This window comes from Schistocerca piceifrons, chromosome 1, assembly GCF_021461385.2.
Source record: "Schistocerca piceifrons isolate TAMUIC-IGC-003096 chromosome 1, iqSchPice1.1, whole genome shotgun sequence".
Taxonomy (NCBI): domain Eukaryota; kingdom Metazoa; phylum Arthropoda; class Insecta; order Orthoptera; family Acrididae; genus Schistocerca; species Schistocerca piceifrons.
The window spans coordinates 856,470,422-856,490,439 of record NC_060138.1 but is presented as its reverse complement, the minus strand read 5'-3'; the positions used below and the strand labels follow the sequence as shown (position 1 = coordinate 856,490,439).

Here is a 20,018-nt window from a genome sequence, read left to right as displayed (position 1 = left end):
ATGTATACATATGATTTCTACTATTGTTTTAAATATAATACTTTCTCGTTTTGTTTGTGAAGTTATTACTGTAAAGGACTGATGTCGAGGAACAGGTTTCCCTAGTCCAATCTTGCTTTTCATATCTTATACACTATTTCCAATCTTAGCTGTAATTGCATGTAGGTATTGAAAAGAAGAAAAACATTAACTACTAAAATTCCCAGCATTAAAATCGTACCGATTGTAAACACCCACTATCATATATGTTCTGTTAATTTTAAAGCTCTCTCATCTTTTTTCAAGTCGGTTCCTCAGCATATCAAGTAGTTAATACCTTCGGCAATAAATAAAGGTAGTTAAAGCCAGAATGTCAATAAGAAGTGGTAAATTATCGTCGTTTTGGTTTTGGAAGCTCCTATTTGTTTTTTAGTGCTCATGAATTAAATGTGAATTTTTAAAATCCTCCTTCCGCAAACACAATGTATTTCTTTCTCTATTTACTCAAAAGTGTTCCGACACTTATATGTCGTCTTCAGTGACTATTGATTTGTTTCTGTAGGAAAACTGTATTCAATGTTAATCATTGTTTCTCTATTCAGGGTCTAAAACAATAAGATGTTCTTATTTTGTTTTGATTGCTCACCTGGAGCTACATTAATGGTGAAGATTGATTTGTACCTTTAGCCTGCTTTTACCTCTTTCTGAAGCTTGACAGCGTGTCGTCTCCAAAGTAGCCGAATAAATTTTCGGAATGGACAATGTCTTGAAAGGAGGATATAAGATGAACATCAACAAAAGCAAAACGAGGATAATGGAATGTAGTCGAATTAAGTCGGGTGATGCTGAGGAATTAGATTAGGAAATGAGACACTTAAAGTAGTAAAGGAGTTTTGCTATTTGGGGAGCAAATTAACTGATGATGGTCGAAGCAGAGAGGATATAAAATGCAGACTGGAAATGGCAAGGAAAGCGTTTCTGAAGAAGAGAAATTCGTTAACATCGAGTATAGATTTTAGTGTCAGGAAGTCGTTTCTGAAAGTACTTGTATGGAGTGTAGCCATGTATGGAAGTGAAACATGGACGATAACTAGTTTGGACAAGAAGAGAATAGAAGCTTTCGAAATGTGGTGCTACAGAAGAATGCTGAAGATTAGATGGGTAGATCACATAACTAAACCGGAGGTATTGAATTGGGGAGAAGAGAAGTTTGTGGCACAACTTGACTAGAAGAAGGGATCGGTTGGTAGGACATGTTCTGAGGCATCAGGGGATCACCAATTTAGTATTGGAGGGAAGCGTGGAGGGTAAAAATCGTAGAGGGAGACCAAGAGATGAATACACTAAGCAGATTCAGAAGGATGTAGGTTGTAGTAGATACTGGGAGATGAAGAAGCTTGCACAGGATAGAGTAGCATGGAGAGCTGCATCAAATCAGTGTCAGGACTGAAGACCACAAAAACAACAACAGGTTTTAATTTACGAAAACGATATTTGAGAAAAATTACGCCTGTGTGTGTGTGTGTGTGTGTGTGTGTGTGTGTGTGTGTGTGTGTGTGTGTGAGGGGGGAGAGGGGGATGAGTTGAGAAACAACTGTCTTTGGATCACTGAGAATGTTTCATACACTATGCTTTCAGAAGTGTCGTTGTAAAATTCATTAATTGTTGGAAACAGTGTCTTATTGCATAGTATTGTATAATCGTGTAAAACTTACTTTATTGTTTTTTGCATGCGGAAGTGCTCCTCTATTGTAAGTGTTTGATAGAGACTGTTCCAGCGCTGTTGGGTGGTTTCTATCTACCAGATGATCACTAGGTATGCGGTCGCTTGCGTGCTAGTGAGATCCCAGTGAACTCGTCTCGTTGCAGGCAGCATGTCCGTGGTGACGGCGATGCTGGTGGTGGCCGTGGTGCTGTCGGCGACCCGCGGCGAGGTGTCTCTGGGCGGCATGCTCTACCCCAGGGAGTCCGAGTCCCGCGAGGTGCGCTCCCTCGACGGCGTCTGGGACTTCCGGCTCTCCGACAACCTGCAGGGCTACTGGGAGCGCTGGTACGAGCACGACCTGCGCTCCGTGAGTAACTTCTCAACTCGACTGCCTAGTTGTGCTTTGTACCGAAAGGCGTGAGAATACTGCCGAATAAGTTTCCACGTGTCTACATGTGCAGTTTCAAAACCGGATCGGTACCTCTTGGAAGTATTGCTTTCCCTATTCTGTCCAGATGCAGCACATACCAAGACGAAAAACTAACGAATTAAATTATACGAGATGTGTTCCGAAAGCAACGGGAATCCTGTAATTTCGCATGTTGTTTTAGTCCAATTTATGAGATTTCCTCGTTGTGTTGGTAACACGTTTAAAAGTATCTACTATCGGATATTTAGTCTGTTGTAAGCTGTATCAAAGACCGCAAATGCTTTTTAGTTTTGGGCGATTATTTATTTTGACCGTTGCACATTTTATAGAAAACGCTGCTTTGGCCAAGATTGCAATATAAAGAACATAGATAACTAGTTTCAACCGCTTAAATGGTCATCTTAGTACCTGGAAACTGCTACACAGGTAAGTTAGAAATATTTTGGAGTAGAGCAGCTCTGACCAGAAATAATTATGCAAAAACTGTGAACCACACACACCAAGATACAAACATGCGGTGCTTAAATCCAGAGACTAAGTAAGAAACTTTGTCATTACAGAGTCAACATCCATAAAGAAGTGTCACTGTAAAACAAAATAAATTTACATGGATAAGATCCAAAGCCATTGGTACGAAACTACGTGCAGAACGTGCCCTACGCTCGTATTTGCGACATACGAATGTGAAACAGTGTATAAGCATCCTTATCGTATGTCATCAGAGAAACCTGTGAGCCCATGTACAAAGTGTCAGTCAATCTGTTTACTGTTTTGATCCAGTTAACTTTGACGATGGCTGTATATACGACAACGATTCTCGTGCACTGGTTCACATACGTATGTTGTAAATATGACTGTAAGGTACGTTCCTCGCTATAAATTTGTTGCAAGTAGTTTCATGCCATTTGCTTTCGATCTTATCCATGTAAATTTATTTTTTTTTACAGAGACATTTCGTTACGGATGTTAACACAAGGATGACAAAACATCTTACTTGTTCCCTCGATTTACACACAGCGTGTTTGTATTCTGTGATGAACTCTTCATAGCTTTTGCGTAATTATTTCTGGTCAATATTTTGGTTCGCAGTATTTCTGACTTGAAATCTTGTAACAGTTTTCAGATCTGATGAGGACCTTTTAAGCGGCTGAAACTAGTAAACATGTTCTCTGTATTGCTATGTTGGCCAAATAACGAATTGTCACAAAATCTTAAACATTAAAGTTCACAGATCGGCATACCTGACAGAGTTTTTTAGAGAAAATAAATATAATTACCTGACAAATTATATTTATTTTCTCTAAAAATGGATCACAGAATCTATACTAAATTTTGCTATAGTAACGGAGTAAAGTATAGCAAAGTTATAGAAATGGTAACATTACTTTCACTGAGTCTGTTATGACTAAAACAAAAGGTTTACGAGTGGTATAAGCATTTCGAAGCCGGCCTTGAAGACGTTGAAGATGATGAGCGCCCTGTTTGCTCCAGGACATCAGCAACCGATGGAGAAAGTGAATGCACGCCGAATCACAAACAGTGCTCAGGCACTGTACTTTTTTTTAAAAAATTTGGTTACGAAACATGTGACAGCAAAGTTGTTCCAAAATTGTTAAATTTCTAACAAAAACACCGCCGAATGCAAGTTGCTGAGGGATCGCTAGATGAAGTCAACAGCGATGCAGAACTTACGAAACGTGTCATAACAGGTGATGAAACATGGGTTTACGGATATGATGTAGAAATATTAGGGCCCACAAGGGAACTTCCCAGACACGGCCAACCGATTCGGCTCATATTTCTCAAGTCTCCTGTGTACAACTTGAAATGAATATATTTTGGCTCAACAAGCGTTCGATTTTAAGAAAACGAGTTCACGACGCGCTATCGACACAAAATTCAGGGGATCAATAGGTAATTGCAAACTGAGCATTCATCGTCGTCATACGCTGTATATGGGGTCCTGCAAATGCATGTTTTCCTAGAAACCGAGTAAAGAAACGTTTACGACTGCCGCTTATGTGCCCATAACATGAAGGCTACTTTTCGGAAGCGCCACTGGTGATGCGACTAGGCCATATGGCTTGGAAGCGGAGAACCTGTGTTCAACTGCCCAATGCATTCTGCAGTTTTCTCATTCGTGTTTCTTTCCGCTTCTAAATTGGTAGGAATAGAGAGTTACTAAGGTGAGTAAATCAATGGGGAACAATAACAAGATAGTGAAATAAATTTCACAGACGACTGGATTAGTAAGGAAGTAAAATTATGAGCCTTGTCATATGAAAACAACTCCGAGTAAGATTGCTGCGAAGACAAGCATTTGACGTATGTTAGCGCATAAGGGAGAAAAACAAACCCTTGTCGCAGTAGGTAGTATACAAAAATAACGCATTCGTTCAGGGCGCAATGTTCCATCACAGCGCCTGGAAAATTGTTGCCTACAGTTTTCCTATACTTATAATTAACGATTAATTTGGTCATCGAAGTATAGAAGGGGTAAATCACTTAACCGATTCGTTAATACATGTTTGTCACTTGTTCAAAATCCGGGAAATAGGGAGATTCACTTTACAAAACATTTTTTTTTCTTTATTGTGATTTTAAAACCTGTACAACAAGCAGGCTGGCAGCAGCATTCTACGCTGCTCTTCAGCCGTAGAATAGACAATGATAAAAAATACAGAAGGAATACACAGAATTTACATAATAGCGGGTAATAAAACAGTAGACACATAAATACAAAACCACGGAGCCGTTCACACTCGACGATAATCCACACTACAAACTGTTGACACGATGCACTAACACTGATGATGTCGATGGCACATGTGAACGATGGAGTGTGACGGTGAACACTAAACACAAAACGAAGGCACACACGAGAAACGGATGGCGATGATCTCCGGCGCGCGAATGTTCACGTAGCGTGTGCGAGTCCGGGGACCTGTCAAGAGGGGGAGAAGGGTGAGGGGGAGGGAGATGGGAGTGCAAAGATGCCAGTGGCAGAGGAGATGGGAGGAGGAGTTGAGGGATGGGGGTAGGGGAAGCCCGGAGGAGGAGTGGGAAGAAAGGGAGGAGGGAGGGAAGGAGGAGAGAAGGGAGGGAGGGTGCCCAAAGGAAAAAACACAGGAAGTGGGAGGGGAGGATCAAAGTTGATAGGAGGGGTAGATGGAGGGGAGGAGGACATCATCAGGGAGGGGGAGCTGGCGGAAGCCACCTTGGGAGAGGGTAAGGATGGTGGAGAAATGGAGACTGGGTGGGACGTGGGAATACAGGCACGGCAGCAGGCGGGGTGAGAGAGGATGGGTGAGACAAGCAGGTGAGGAGGATCGAGTTTACCGGAGGTGTAGAGAATCTGTATCCATTCGAGGAAAAGGAGGAGGTGGGGAAACGGAATTAGGTCATACAGGATCCGTGAGGGGAGGGGAGACGGATGCGATAATCGAGGCGGAGAGCATGGCGTTTAAGGATCTGAAGGGATTTATAAAAGGTAGGGGGCGGGGTGGAGATCCAGGCCGGATGGGCGTAACAGAGGATAGGGCGGATGAGGGATTTATAGGTGTGGAGTATGGTGAAGGGGTCCAGACCCCACGTACAGCCGGAAAGGAACTTGAGGAGACGGAGTCGGGAGCGTGCCTTGGCTTGGATTGTCCGGAGATGGGGGGTCCAGGAGAGGCGACGGTCGAGGGTGACGCCAAGGTAGTTAAGGGTGGGGGTGAGGGCGATAGGACGGCCATAGATGGTTAGATAGAAATCGAGGAGGTGGATTTGCCTACAATGATCGCCTGGGTTTTGGAGGGATTGACCTTGAGCAACCACTGGTTGCACCAAGCGGTGAACCAGTCAAGATGGGATTGGAGAAGGTGTTGGGAACGCTGCAGGGTGGGGGCGAGGGCAAGGAAGGCAGTGTCCTCGGCAAACTGGAGAAGGTGATGGGGGGTGACGGCAGCGGCATGTCCACCGTATACAGAAGTGGGGAGAGGACGGAGCCTTGGGGCACACCAGCGGAGGGAAAAAAGGTGTAGGAATCCGTGTTATGGATGGTGACGTAGGAAGGACGGTGGAAGAGAAAGGAGCCGATCAGATGGACGTAGTTAATGGGAAGGGCGAAGGTTTGGAGCTTGAAGAGGAGACCGGAATGCCATACGCGGTCATAGGCACGTTCAAGGTCCAGGGAGAGGAAGATTGCGGAGCAACGGGAATTAAGCTGTTCGGAAAGGAGATGAGTGAGGTGAAGGAGAAGGTCATCGGAAGAGAAAGACGGCCGAAAGCCACACTGGGTAACGGGAAGGAGGCAGTGCTGGTGGAGATGCTGGTGGATGCGTCGGGTGAGGATGGATTCCAGGACCTTGCTGAAGACCGAGTTAAGGTTGATGGGACGGTAGGAGGAGACGGCGGACGGCGGTTTACCAGGTTTAAGGAACATCAGGATACGGGAGGTTTTCCACAGGTCGGGGTAGTAGCCGGTGGACAGGGCTACATTGTAGAGCCTGGCCAGGGTGGAGAGGAAAGAGACAGAGCTTCACGAAGGTGGCGATAGGTGACACGATCGTGACAGGAGCGGTGTTGCGTTTTGTGCGGAGTGTAGCAATGAGATCCTGTGTAGTGATAGGGGCATTGAGTTCCGTGTGTGCAATGTTGTCCAAGTACTGGAAACCAGGTGCGAGGGGAGTGACAGAGGTGTTAGTTCGATCGCGGACATCCGGGAAGAGGCAGTAATCGGACTGGGGATCGTCGGGGATGGAAAAGACATCGAAGAGGTAGTAGGCAAAGTGATTGGCCTTACTGAGGGTGTCGGGGAAGGGGTAATCATCATGGAGAAGAGGATAGTAGGGGGAGGGTTTAGTTCCGGTAAGGCGACGGAAGGCTGACCAGAACTTGGACGAGTTTATAGCTGGGTAGCAATAAACGGGCGCATGTCTGTCGCCAGTCCCGGCGTTTCTTAGCCGCGACCAAGTTTCGGATGTGTCGCTGGAATTGCCGGTGCCGTCGTAGTGTGTCCGGGTCACGCGTGTGGAAGAAGGCACGGTTTTAGAAAACGTATCTTGAGAACATTTTAATTCTGATAGCTCTACAATAGCTCTTTCAAGCACTCTGTTGAATGTCCTCACTTTTCTTCCAACAACTACGTGAATAGCATCATGTAAACATTCGAAGCAAATTTACTGGCGGCACTAAGAACATCTAATGAATGCAATCTTCGCGGAACTACACCGTTCCTTTCGAATATTCGACGAAAAACAGACATGGTTTACCTTTTAAAGTATTTCCTCTTCTGGAATTACCCAGGTTGCGCTTTCGTCCAACAGCCTTTACCATGTGGGGACGTAAACAGCAGTCTAAACAGTTTCTTTCCTAGATTTCTAGGAAAATATACGTTTACGGACCCCATCACGATTGAAAATGTTCAATTTTCAGTTATCTGTTGATCCCATGAAGTCTGAACCTATCACGCTTCATGAACTTCAGGGACGGATTTCTCAAAAACTGAGGATTGTTCGACTAAAATATTATAGTCTTTCATTTTATGCTCTATACAAACGAGCCACAAAATGTTAGCCGAATCGCTTAGCAGTGTCAGGCTTTTTCCCTTGTCAGTCTTCCCACTGGAAGCATTTTGGATCTCCAAGACCAAAAATAGCTCTTAAAGTCCTGTCAAAGGTGGAAGTTAGGATCAATGTGTTCTTCGATTTACCGGCGCAGTTAATCATGAGTTCATGTCACAAGTTGGAACGCTTAATAAGGAGTACTACTTACAGATCTAATGCCGTTTGTGAGCATCAATCCGGAAGAAACGGACAGATATGTGCCGAAAAAGGTCCATGGTTTTGCATCACAATAATGCATCTGTTATCACACTTAGTTGCTTGTTCATCAACTTTTTGCCAAAATCAACACTATAATAATGCCTCAGACTAAATAGTTGCCGAACATGTGGCCCTGTGGCTTCTTTCTGTTCCCCAAAAATTAAGAAAGCCTTAAAGAGCTAATGTTTTACAAGCACAGGCAAGATTAAAAACACATCGTTGAGAGAGCTAAAAACTGCCCCAAAGATGTTTGGGAGACGGGACAAAACGATGGCGTAATGTATATCTAATGATCACTATTGTGAAGGGGATAACGTTGATGTAGATGTATAAATAAAATTCTTTACGGAAAACGTAAATTCCTGTTACTTTTTGAACACACCTAGTGTATGCGTCCACACTGTTTTTCCTCATTTTCCTGATGGGGCCACGTATCAAAAACTATTGTAATAGTAGATAATTTAGGCGAATTATGTAATAATTGTGACTCGAGCCAGTCTCTGAGAAACCTCTTCAAGAAAGTCTCTTTAGTTTTATGAGAAGTCATGTAAATTAAAAAGATTACTTTTGAGGGAATAAAACTTCATGGACGCTTTGGGCCAAAAAAAAAAAAATCCATCTGAATGCTTCCATAGTGACAAGACTTCAGGTACAAGAATCCTATTGAGTCATTCGACGGCACAAAAATTGAATTTTCAATTTAAGTGGCTGTTTGATTTTCGAAAGATACTGATCACTGCTCCTAAAATAACTGTGTATTTCTTTCAATGTACACAGTATTCATTTATAGTGTTCATGTTTAGATAGCGGGAGTGCACTGGCATCAAGCTCTCGGTAGTTATAGTCACTTCCACGTAGACTTTTAGCTCACCCTATACACACTGACGGAAATGGATAGCGTTACACCACCCAGCACCAGTCCGGTATTCATTAAATTTTGTAGGGACACCCATCACATAACGGGTAATGAATGATTTAATTTTCATTTCATTCGGAACCGATGTCCATCGTCAACATGAGTGCTAGGTGTGACACCCACAGGCACTAATACGCAGCCCAAAAGCAAACAGCCTCTGAGCACCATCTTCACCTTTTTGCCATACCTAAAACACACGTAAATCCACGAATATTGATAGATGGAGATTGATATGAGAGTGTACGTCCCCCCGTTTCATCCCAGACATGCTCTGTAGGTGACAAAGTAGGAGGCTGGGCAGGACTGACTAGTACATTCCTCAAGGATCTCGTGGTATGTCATTTTGTGACCAGGTCATGAAGAATATGGCAACAGGATTCGCAGTTCTTGCCACATATCTGCGGGCTTTCAACCTCCTTTCACCAATTACCGGATCAGTCCTTTTCTCACATTCCACATCAAGATTCCAGGAGTTGGAGAGAGAAGCAACCTGATTTGAGAAGCGATCGGACAATGGCTGTTTCCTGTGAAGCTTGTCGTCTAGATACATGTTAGCGTTGATATGACAGTCACAAACAGATGCTACATTCATTTCCGAACATGAAAAAATGCCACTATATGTCCCAATTGACTCTGACATTGCAACACACAGGTCTATGACGTATGTCATAAGATGTCAGCGATGAAAGATACATGGCAGCTCGAGATCTCAACCCAGCTTCCAGTACTCTGTTCCTGACGGTTCGTGGTAACACTCTACCTTTTACCTCTGCCCATATATCAGCTGTTTTCATTCGTGCATGCATCAGAGCCAGTCGAATAATCGTACGATCTTTCGTGATTTAGTCCATCTGGGAGGACCCGTGCCTGTTCCTGTTGCCACACCATCGTCCAGAGTCAATCTCATCACCACTCGTTCTGAATTCGTTGGACTACAGCGATCTGTCGGCATGATATTCCAACGTCTCTCGTGCCGGTGCCAAAGAGTTTCTCTTTTGCTGAGTCCGAAAGATGGTGGCAATCTGCAGGTATACGTCCTCTGAGCACAGTGCTTTTGATCTCCACGTGAAAAGTTCCAGTAACATACGGCCAATACTGATCAATTACTCGATAATTTTTCTCTTTAGGAATGCCTCTTCTCTGTACAGAAACGAAACCGGCAAAAGGACGAAAATTTAACCAAAGTATCGCACAGGTCCTCCCCATGAACCATGGACCTTGCCGTTGGTGGGGAGGCTTGCGTGCCTCAGCGATACAGATGGCTGTACCGTAGGTGCAACCACAACGGAGAGGTATCTGTTGAGAGGCCAGACAAACGTGTGGTTCCTGAAGAGGGGCAGCAGCCTTTTCAATAGTTGCAGGGGCAACAGTCTGGATGATTGACTGATCTGGCCTTGTAGCATTAACCAAAACGGCCTTGCAGTGCTGGTACTGTGAACGGCTGAAAGTAAGGGGAAACTACAGCCGTAATTTTTCCCGAGGGCATGCAGCTTCACCATGGAGAGCTGCATCAAACCAGTCTCAGGACTGAAGACCACAACAACAACATCGCATAGGTACGGAAATAACGGAGTATGTTCAGTAGCGTTCGGTCAAGGTGTTCCTGATACGATACTTTCCATTTTCGTCGCTGTGTCAGGGGTGGGGCTGCCTTCGCCCTTAACCTTCCTCAGACTCTGATGCGTTTACACACTGGGATAAGCATCTTCGAGTAATCAGAGTGGCGAGTCAATTTAATTCTTACTTTTAATGCATGCGACACTGCGGAATTTCCAGACAGGAGAAGTGATGATGATGCCGGTACCGGCCAGCTACAACGACGTGACGCAGCTGAAGGAGGTGCGCGACCACGTGGGGCTGGTCTGGTACGACCGGCGCTTCTTCGTGCCGCGCTCCTGGCAGTCGCCCAACATCCGCGTGTGGCTGCGCTTCGGCAGCGTACACTACGTCGCCCAAGTGGTAAGTGCTGGCGCAGCTTTCTTGCATTAGCAGTTGAAGCTATCGACGCTGTAAAGTGCCTGGAGTCCCTCGCCCTCTCCTCCTTCTGAATTCATTTGCCACCGAGCGATATTCTCCCAGTTACAGCACTGGGTTAAACTTTAAAAAGAAGTGGGTTTCATATTCCTACCCACCCATATTGATAGTTTTTCTGTGGTTAGTCCAGATCATAAAGACATAGATCCCACATTTGTTATTTACAGCCGATGTCCATTCCCAAACTTCGGGTAGTTAGCTAACAGTTCGTGTCGAATTATTTCGACGCCGACGATGCTACGACCCTAGCTTCTCTTCCTTTCTGAGTGGTATCTCGAGTCTTTTCGGATCTGCCGACTGCCACTTACCATTCTTCGTCTTTTCTTCATCCCCCTTATGCACTAGACCAGACAATGTTTGATCTTGCCATAGAGATATAATATAGCAGTTGTTTTGGATTACGTTCATCGCCTATCCTCTCTTGCGCATCCCTATTCTGCACTCTGTCTTGATCTTCAAGAAATGCACTTGAAATGACCACTCTCCAACATTCCGTGGTTATCGGGGATCCTGTCAGAACCCTGCCGGTCCCGGGGATCTGGCGGCATCTGCACTTTGGTTCCTCCGATGTCATTAATGACTTTGTAAGTAGGCTGTTTAGGTTATTTTATTGGTAACGCCACGTAGCGCTCTAAATGAAAATCACTGACTGTGCTGTGTGAAGTCTGTGGCTGGTCTGCATTGTTGCAATATTGCTATTGTAGTGTTGGGCAGTTGGCTGTTATCAGCGCGTAGCGTTGCGCAGTTCGAGGTGAGGCGCCAGCAGTGGTGGATGTGGGGAGAGAGATGGCGGAGTTTTGAGAGCGGATGATCTGGACGTGTGTCCGTCAGAGAGAGTAAATTTGTAAGACTGGATGTCATGAACTGATATATATATATATATATATATATATAATGACTTTTGAACAGTATTAAGGGGACGTTTCAACTCGAACCCCCTATGTACCAACATGGCAGCAATAGTGGGTAGAGTGAAAACGACTGTGGCAATCACAGTTCGCAATATCTCCTCCCCTCCAGGTAGGCCACTTCCTTATGTTGCACTGTCTACCTTACTACAGCAACTCCCACTCTCATTTCTCCTCCTTGGGGACTTCACTGCCCACCACCCACAGTCAGGGACTGCCACTTCAATGCGTAGCGGTCTCCTAATTGACCAATTTACTACAGAATTCGATTAGCGTCTCCTCAATGATAGTTCCCATACCCACTTCAGTGCCACTCATGCCATCTTTACTGCTATCGCATGATCTCCTCCTCTGCTCCCATAGCTTCCCTATATTGGTCATCCCATGACGATCTTTGACATTGATTCTATAGCTTCCCTGCTGCCGCCAGGCAGACAGGCGCCCCCGTTGGGCATTCTGCAGGGCCAATTGGCCTTTATATGCATTTGCTGTGCACTTCCACACCTCCCTCTCGAATTGCATTAATGCGGTCGTGCAAGGCGTCTCTGCCACTGCTTGCTGCTGGCACTGCTGTCCCCCTATACACAGGTCCCCCTCGGCGTCGACTGGTACCGTGGTGGACCAAGAATTATTAGTCGCTGTCCAGGACCGCCGACGGGCGCTGCAGTGATTTAAGCGACACCATTTACAGACTGACCTCATCACTTTTAAGCGTGTCCGTGCTAAGGCTCGTTACCTTATTAAGTAGAGTTGTTGTTGGTTGTTCTTGGGGAAGGAGACCAGACAGCGTGGTCATCGGTCTCATCGGATTAGGGAATGATGGGGAAGGAAGTCGGCCGTGCCCTTTCAGAGGAACCATCCCGGCATTTGCCTGGAGTGATTTAGGGAAATCACGGAAAACCTAAATCAGGATGGCCGGACGCGGGATTGAACCGTCGTCCTCCCGAATGCGAGTCCAGTGTCTAACCACTGCGCCACCTCGCTCGGTTATTAAGTAGAGTACAAAAAGAATGCTGGGAGAGCGGTTTCCTCCCTGGTGACGTACGCCTCCTCATCAAAGGTTTGGTCCAAGCTCTGTAGACTTCTGGGCTGCTAGCGACAATCAACTGTCGTGGGCCTCATCCTCCAAGGGGCTCTGTGCACTGATCCATTGGTCCATGCAGAACTTCTCGCGACACATTTTGCTATGGCATCGGCTACTTTTCTCCGGCAGAAACGAGTTGAACAGACCCCCTCTGCTTCAATCTGCGCCACATTGAATCCCATAATAAGCTCTTCACTGAATGGGAATTCTAGCAGGCTCTTACCTCTTTACGTGCCATGGCCCCAGGTCCGGATTCCATCCACAACCAGATGATCCAATACTTGGACGTTCCCCAGAGGAAACAGCTCCTCAATGTCTTCAACCGCATTTGGCTCACGAGTGATTTCCCATGGCAATGGCTAGTAAGTATAGTTATCCCTGTCGTTAAGTCCAGGAAGAACCCAACGTCTCTCGACAGCTACCACCCCATTAGCCTGACGAATGTACTTCGTAAACTGCTAGAGAGGATGATTAGCTTCAGATTATGTTGGGTACTCGAATCTCGGGGCCTTTTGTCCCACATCAGTGTGGTTTCCGAGAAAGACTGTCTCCAACTGACCATACACTCAGATTGGAAACAGCAATCCGACATTTTACAAATCCCTGGCACTTTGTCGCAGTCTTCTTTGATCTACGTACATAAGGTATACAATTCAACTTGGCACCATAAAATTTTAGTTACCCTTCCCACTTTTTTCCACGAGTTTTTATCTCGCCGGATCTTCCGGGTTCGAGTTTGCACATGAGTCAGCGTCTCTCGGATTCGGGAGAAGGCTATTCCGTAGGGTTGTATGGTAAGTATCACACTTTTCGTCATAGCCATCAATGGGCTTGCAACCTCTGTTGGGCCTGTGTTCACCACGTCATCGTACGTCGACGATTTTTGCAACTGGTGCAGCTCCCACTCGATAGCACATGCCGAGCGCCGGCTCCAAGGCGCCATCTGAGGGGCCTCCGCCATCTCCCATGGCTTACAGTTTTATCCTTCCAAAACGCGAGTTATGCATTTTTGTCGACGACTCACAGTACTCCCCGATCCAGAACTTTATTTAGGCGACCAGCTCCTAAATGTTGTAACACACTCTCGTTTCTTGGGCCTTATTTTTGATAAAAAGCTGACGTGACTGCCCCATATTCCCACCTAGTGCTGCATGCATGTGGAAGCTTAATACTCTCCACCTCCTGGGCCACTCGTCTTGAGGTGCTGACCATACCATTCTTCTCCATCTTCACCATGCTCTGGTCTTGTCCAGACTAGATTATGGAAGTCAGATTTATGGCTCAACAGCTCCTTCCACTCTGCAAATACTTGACCCTGTTCATCAATGTGGGGTTGGCATCTGGCTATTGGTACATTTTGCCCCATTCCTGCTGATAGGCTCCTCGCAGAAATGGGGACTCTACAAATACGGTTTCTTACACAATCGCCATTCGCCAATTCCCTGATCACCCCGTGTACCATGTCTTAGCAAACGAGGGATGTCTCCCTCCTGACAACCGCCCATGGATGGTGTTGCCGGTTGGCATGTGTCTCACTTCCTTCTGTCGGGATCTCCATCTCCCCTCTCTGGAATTCACCTTGTGTATTTGCTCCCATAGCCCTCTTGGATCGTGTCTAGACCATGGATTAGGACCGACCTATTCCAGGGTTCTGAGGTCCCTGTCGAACCCATGGTCTTCTGGCGTCTTGTATGTGCCATGCTTGCAGAGTTTCAGGGTGCCACCATCTTCTACACTGATGGTTCTAAGACAGTAGATGAGGTGGTATATGCTTTCACGTCTCCTACTGGCTTAGAATACCATTTATTGCCGGGATCATGCAATGTGTTCACAGCAGAGCATCTAGCCATTCACAGAGCCCTCTATTTTGATTCTCAGGCCTTCCTCCACAGTTTTAATTTATATTGACTCAACAAGCAGCCTGCACTCTATCGACTGGTGCTACTCTCGTCACCCTTTGGTCTCTACTATCCATGATCTTCTCTCTGCCCTTGGTTGTACCATCTGCTCCGTTGTCTTTCTCTGGGTCCCAAGTCATGTGGGCATCCCAGGGAATGACTTGGCTGAACGTTTGACTAGAGAAGCAGATACTTATCCCCCATTCCCTTCCATGATTCCAGCTGTAGATGTACGGATCTACGTCAAATCTCTCTTTGTCCAAAAGTGGAATGACATTTGGTACGCTACTGCTCACAGTAATGAATTCCGTACAATCAAGGAGCTACCCCAGTTTGGCGCTCTTCCTTCCGTTCCTCTCTGAAGGAGTCCATTGTTTCATGCCGCCTATGCATTGGGCATACCACGCTCACCCATTGTTTCTGCCTTCGTAACGAACCACCCCCAAAATGTGGTTCTGAAGCCAGACTGATGGTATACCACATGTTGGTGGAATGTCCCCTTCTTTTGGCCCTTCGTGCTGAGTACAGTCGTCCAGGTTCCTTAATTTTAACATTAGTAGATGATTCACGGATGGCTGAACTGGTCCTCAGTGGTTTTCATTTCTAGATACACTCCTGGAAATGGAAAAAAGAACACATTGACACCGGTGTGTCAGACCCACCATACTTGCTCCGGACACTGCGAGAGGGCTGTACAAGCAATGATCACACGCACGGCACAGCGGACACACCAGGAACCGCGGTGTTGGCCGTCGAATGGCGCTAGCTGCGCAGCATTTGTGCACCGCCGCCGTCAGTGTCAGCCAGTTTGCCGTGGCATACGGAGCTCCATCGCAGTCTTTAACACTGGTAGCATGCCGCGACAGCGTGGACGTGAACCGTATGTGCAGTTGACGAACTTTGAGCGAGGGCGTATAGTGGGCATGCGGGAGGCCGGGTGGACGTACCGCCGAATTGCTCAACACGTGGGGCGTGAGGTCTCCACAGTACATCGATGTTGTCGCCAGTGGTCGGCGGAAGGTGCACGTGCCTGTCGACCTGGGACCGGACCGCAGCGACGCACGGATGCACGAAAAGACCGTAGGATCCTACGCAGTGCCGTAGGGGACCGCACCGCCACTTCCCAGCCAATTAGGGACACTGTTGCTCCTGGGGTATCGGCGAGGACCATTCGCAACCGTCTCCATGAAGCTGGGCTACGGTCCCGCACACCGTTAGGCCGTCTTCCGCTCACGCTCCAACATCGTGCAGCCCGCCTCCAGTGGTGTCGCGACAGGCGTGAATGGAGGGACGAATGGAGACGTGTCGTCTTCAGCGATGAGAGTCGCTTCTGCCTTGGTGCCAATGATGGTCGTATGCGTGTTTGGCGCCGTGCAGGTGAGCGCCACAATCAGGACTGCATACGACCGAGGCACACAGGGCCAACACCCGGCATCATGGTGTGGGGAGCGATCTCCTATACTGGCCGTACACCACTGGTGATCGTCGAGGGGACACTGAATAGTGCACGGTACATCCAAACCGTCATCGAACCCATCGTTCTACCATTCCTAGACCGGCAAGGGAACTTGCTGTTCCAACAGGACAATGCACGTCCGCATGTATCCCGTGCCACCCAACGTGTTCTAGAAGGTGTACGTCAACTACCCTGGCCAGCAAGATCTCCGGATCTGTCCCCCATTGAGCATGTTTGGGACTGGATGAAGCGTCGTCTCACGCGGTCTGCACGTCCAGCACGAACGCTGGTCCAACTGAGGCGCCAGGTGGTAATGGCATGGCAAGCCGTTCCACAGGACTACATCCAGCATCTCTACGACCGTCTCCATGGGAGAATAGCAGCCTGCATTGCTGCGAAAGGTGGATATACACTGTACTAGTGCCGACATTGTGCATGCTCTGTTGCCTGTGTCCATGTGCCTGTGGTTCTGTCAGTGTGATCATGTGATGTATCTGACCCCAGGAATGTGTCAATAAAGTTTCCCCTTCCTGGGACAATGAATTCACGGTGTTCTTATTTCAATTTCCAGGAGTGTATAAGGTTTTGCTTTACTCATGGACCTCTCTTCATGTCCTCTCAGTCTGGGACTCCATGACTGCTCCCCCATGGGAAGAGCTCTCTTTTTTTCCAGTCTTTAGATTTGATCTCACGTTTTATGCCTTTTAATGTGTATGTATTTTAACTACGTTGTTTTATAATTTGACTCTTCTGACTGGATCCTTCCACTTTTAGCGGACACTGTTTTCTGTGAGTAACTTCGGAATCGCGGAACTGATGACCTCACCGTTTGGTCCCATAAACCCTCTCAATCAATCAGTTAACCCAGAACTGCAGAATATTGGGCAGTGAAAATGCACACACCCCAAAGTTAATGTGTTTCGTACCTGTAGCAAACTGAAAGTGTACTGCCCTTTCTTCTTTATGAAGAAAACTGTCATTCATATTGTGTATCTGGATGTGTTTGATAACTTTTTAATCCCACAGATCGATGAAGATGACCGACATGGGATGTTTTACTACCAGCAAGACGGTGCACCACCTTATTCCTCCGTGGACGTTCCAGGTTTCCTCGATAATCACTTCCCAGGCCGGTGGATTAGCCGTGAAGAGCCAATCGCATGGCCACCTCCCTTTCTGTCTTTAGGGTTTCATGAAAGACACTGTGTACGTTCCGCCCCTACCAAACAATTAGCCGACCTGAAAAACCGAATCTACGCTGCTGCTGCTCACGTTAAGCCCGATTCGCTGCAACAAGTGGCGGAAAAAGTTGATTATCGGCGGCATGTTTGTCGCATCACAAATGATAGTTACATCGAACCAAAATGCACTCGACACTTTTATGCGAAACTTCTGGTTGTTTGTTACAAAATGACAAATCTATCCATTCTGTAAGTTACCTCAAGAAATTTCTAAATCATTCCAGAGCTGAAAGTCCTTTTTGACTTACATTGTACAGCGTTGATTCTGCCGACAGGAGTCAGTATCAGTGGAATATGCAGACTTTGCATGTCATCCGCTACGTTTCGTTGGGTCTCGATAGAGCAGGGGCGAAATTATTCGGTCGTATTTTGGTGGCAATGGCAGTGCCCCCCCCCCCCCCCATTTGTAGACGGCAGAACTCCATCCGGCGCAGCTACGGGCCCACATCCAATAATGCGAGCCGTGCAGTATTCAGACTTCTTTAATATTTCCTGTATTTAAAACAGATTTGTTACTGGTCGTCTTGATCGCATTAATTTTTTAAAATGATCGGTTGCGGTTCAACATCAAGCATCCTCAGAGCTGACTGTATCCGTTACAAGAGTAGCCTGTCCAACTACCAGCATAATTTGTGTGGTAAGTCACCGAACAAAATGAGGACATTATGTCAATTTTTGCAAAATTCGCTTGAAAGATGTATCACAGATACGTAAGTACATCTTGGGGATTGGGTAAATGTTAATCGGAATTCACTTCACATGTATGTCAATATCTGATGCGATGTTCCCTGTAACTCCTATGCACAGTACTACTTTAAACACAGTGGTGACTCCCTCTTGTCCATGATCGTGACGAAAATTGTACGTTTAGAGTGAGGCAGTCTCATTACTGTACATCCACAACGGTAGCAACATGTCGAGGCGCGGTTTTCCCTAAGTTACTGCCGGCAATGTGACGATACATCTGATGTTTTTTTTTTGGTCATCAGTCTACTGACTGGTTTGATGCGGCCCGCCACAAATTTCTTTCCTGTGCTAACCTCTTCATCTCAGAGTAGCACTTGCAACCTACGTCCTCAATTATTGGCTTGACGTATTCCAATCTCTGTCTTCCTCTACAGTTTTTGCCCTCCATAGCTCCCTCTAGTACCATCGAAGTCATTCCCTCATGTCTTAGCAGATGTCCTATCATCCTGTCCCTTCTCCTTATCAGTGTTTTCTACATATTCCTTTCCTCTCCGATTCTGCGTAGAACCTCCTCATTCCTTACCTTATCAGTCCACCTAATTTTCAACATTCGTCTATAGCACCACATCTCAAATGCTTCGATTCTCTTCTGTTCCGGTTTTCCCACAGTCCATGTTTCAGTACCATACAATGCTGTACTCCAGACGTACATCCTCAGAAATTTCTTCCTCAAATTAAGCCCGGTATTTGATATTAGTAGACTTCTCTTGGCCAGAAATGCCTTTTTTTGCCATAGCGAGTCTGCTTTTGATGTCCTCCTTGCTCCGTCCGTCATTGGTTGTTTTACTGCCTAGGTAGCAGAATTCCTTAACTTCATTGACTACGTGACCATCAATCCTGATGTTAAGTTTCTCGCTGTTCTCATTTCTACTACTTCTCATTACCGTCGTCTTTCTCCGATTTACTCTCAAACCATACTGTGTACTCATTAGACTGTTCATTCCGTTCAGCAGATCATTTAATTCTTCTTCACTTTCACTCAGGATAGCAATGTCATTAGCGAATCGTATCATTGATAGCCTTTCACCTTGTATTTTAATTCCACTCCTGAACCTTTCTTTTATTTCCATCATTGCTTCCTCGATGTACAGATTGAAGAGTAGGGGCGAAAGGCTACAGCCTTCTTAATACGAGCACTTCGTTCTTGATCGTCCACTCTTATTATTCCCTCTTGGTTGTTGTACATTTTGTATATGACCCGTCTCTCCCTATAGCTTACCCCTACTTTTTTCAGAATCTCGAACAGCTTGCACCATTTTATATTGTCGAACGCTTTTTCCAGGTCGACAAATCCTATGAAAGTGTCTTGGTTTTTCTTTAGCCTTGCTTCCATTATTAGCCGTAACGTCAGAATTGCCTCTCTCGTCCCTTTACTTTTCCTAAAGCCAAACTGATCGTCACCTAGCACATTCTCAATTTTCTTTTCCATTCTTCTGTATATTATTCTTGTAAGCAGCTTCGATGCATGAGCTGTTAAGCTGATTGTGCGATAATTCTCGCACTTATCAGCTCTTGCCGTCTTCGAAATTCTGTGGATGATGCTTTTCCGAAAGTCCGATGGTATATCGCCAGACTAATATATTCTACACACCAACGTGAATAGTCGTTTTGTTGCCACTTCCCCCAATGATTTTAGAAATTCTGATGGAATGTTATCTATCCCTTCTGCCTTATTTGACCGTAAGTCCTCCAAAGTTCTTTTAAATTCCGATTCTAATACTGGATCCCCTATCTCTTCTAAATCGACTCCTGTTTCTTCTTCTATCACATCAGACAAATCTTCACCCTCGTAGAGGCTTTCAATGTATTCTTT

The 20,018-nt window shown here is 46.0% G+C and overlaps 1 protein-coding gene across 1 annotated transcript in view; it reads left to right on the top strand.

Annotated features, from left to right (window-relative positions):
• The window catches only part of LOC124715757 (beta-glucuronidase-like), a 152,268-nt gene that overhangs the window by 53,081 nt on the left and 79,169 nt on the right, over nt 1-20,018 (top strand). Inside the window, exons 2-3 of the mRNA XM_047243120.1 lie at nt 1,849-2,051; nt 10,614-10,796. Coding sequence (XP_047099076.1) covers nt 1,849-2,051; nt 10,614-10,796 — 386 coding nt within the window. The remainder of the gene's footprint in view (nt 1-1,848; nt 2,052-10,613; nt 10,797-20,018) is intronic.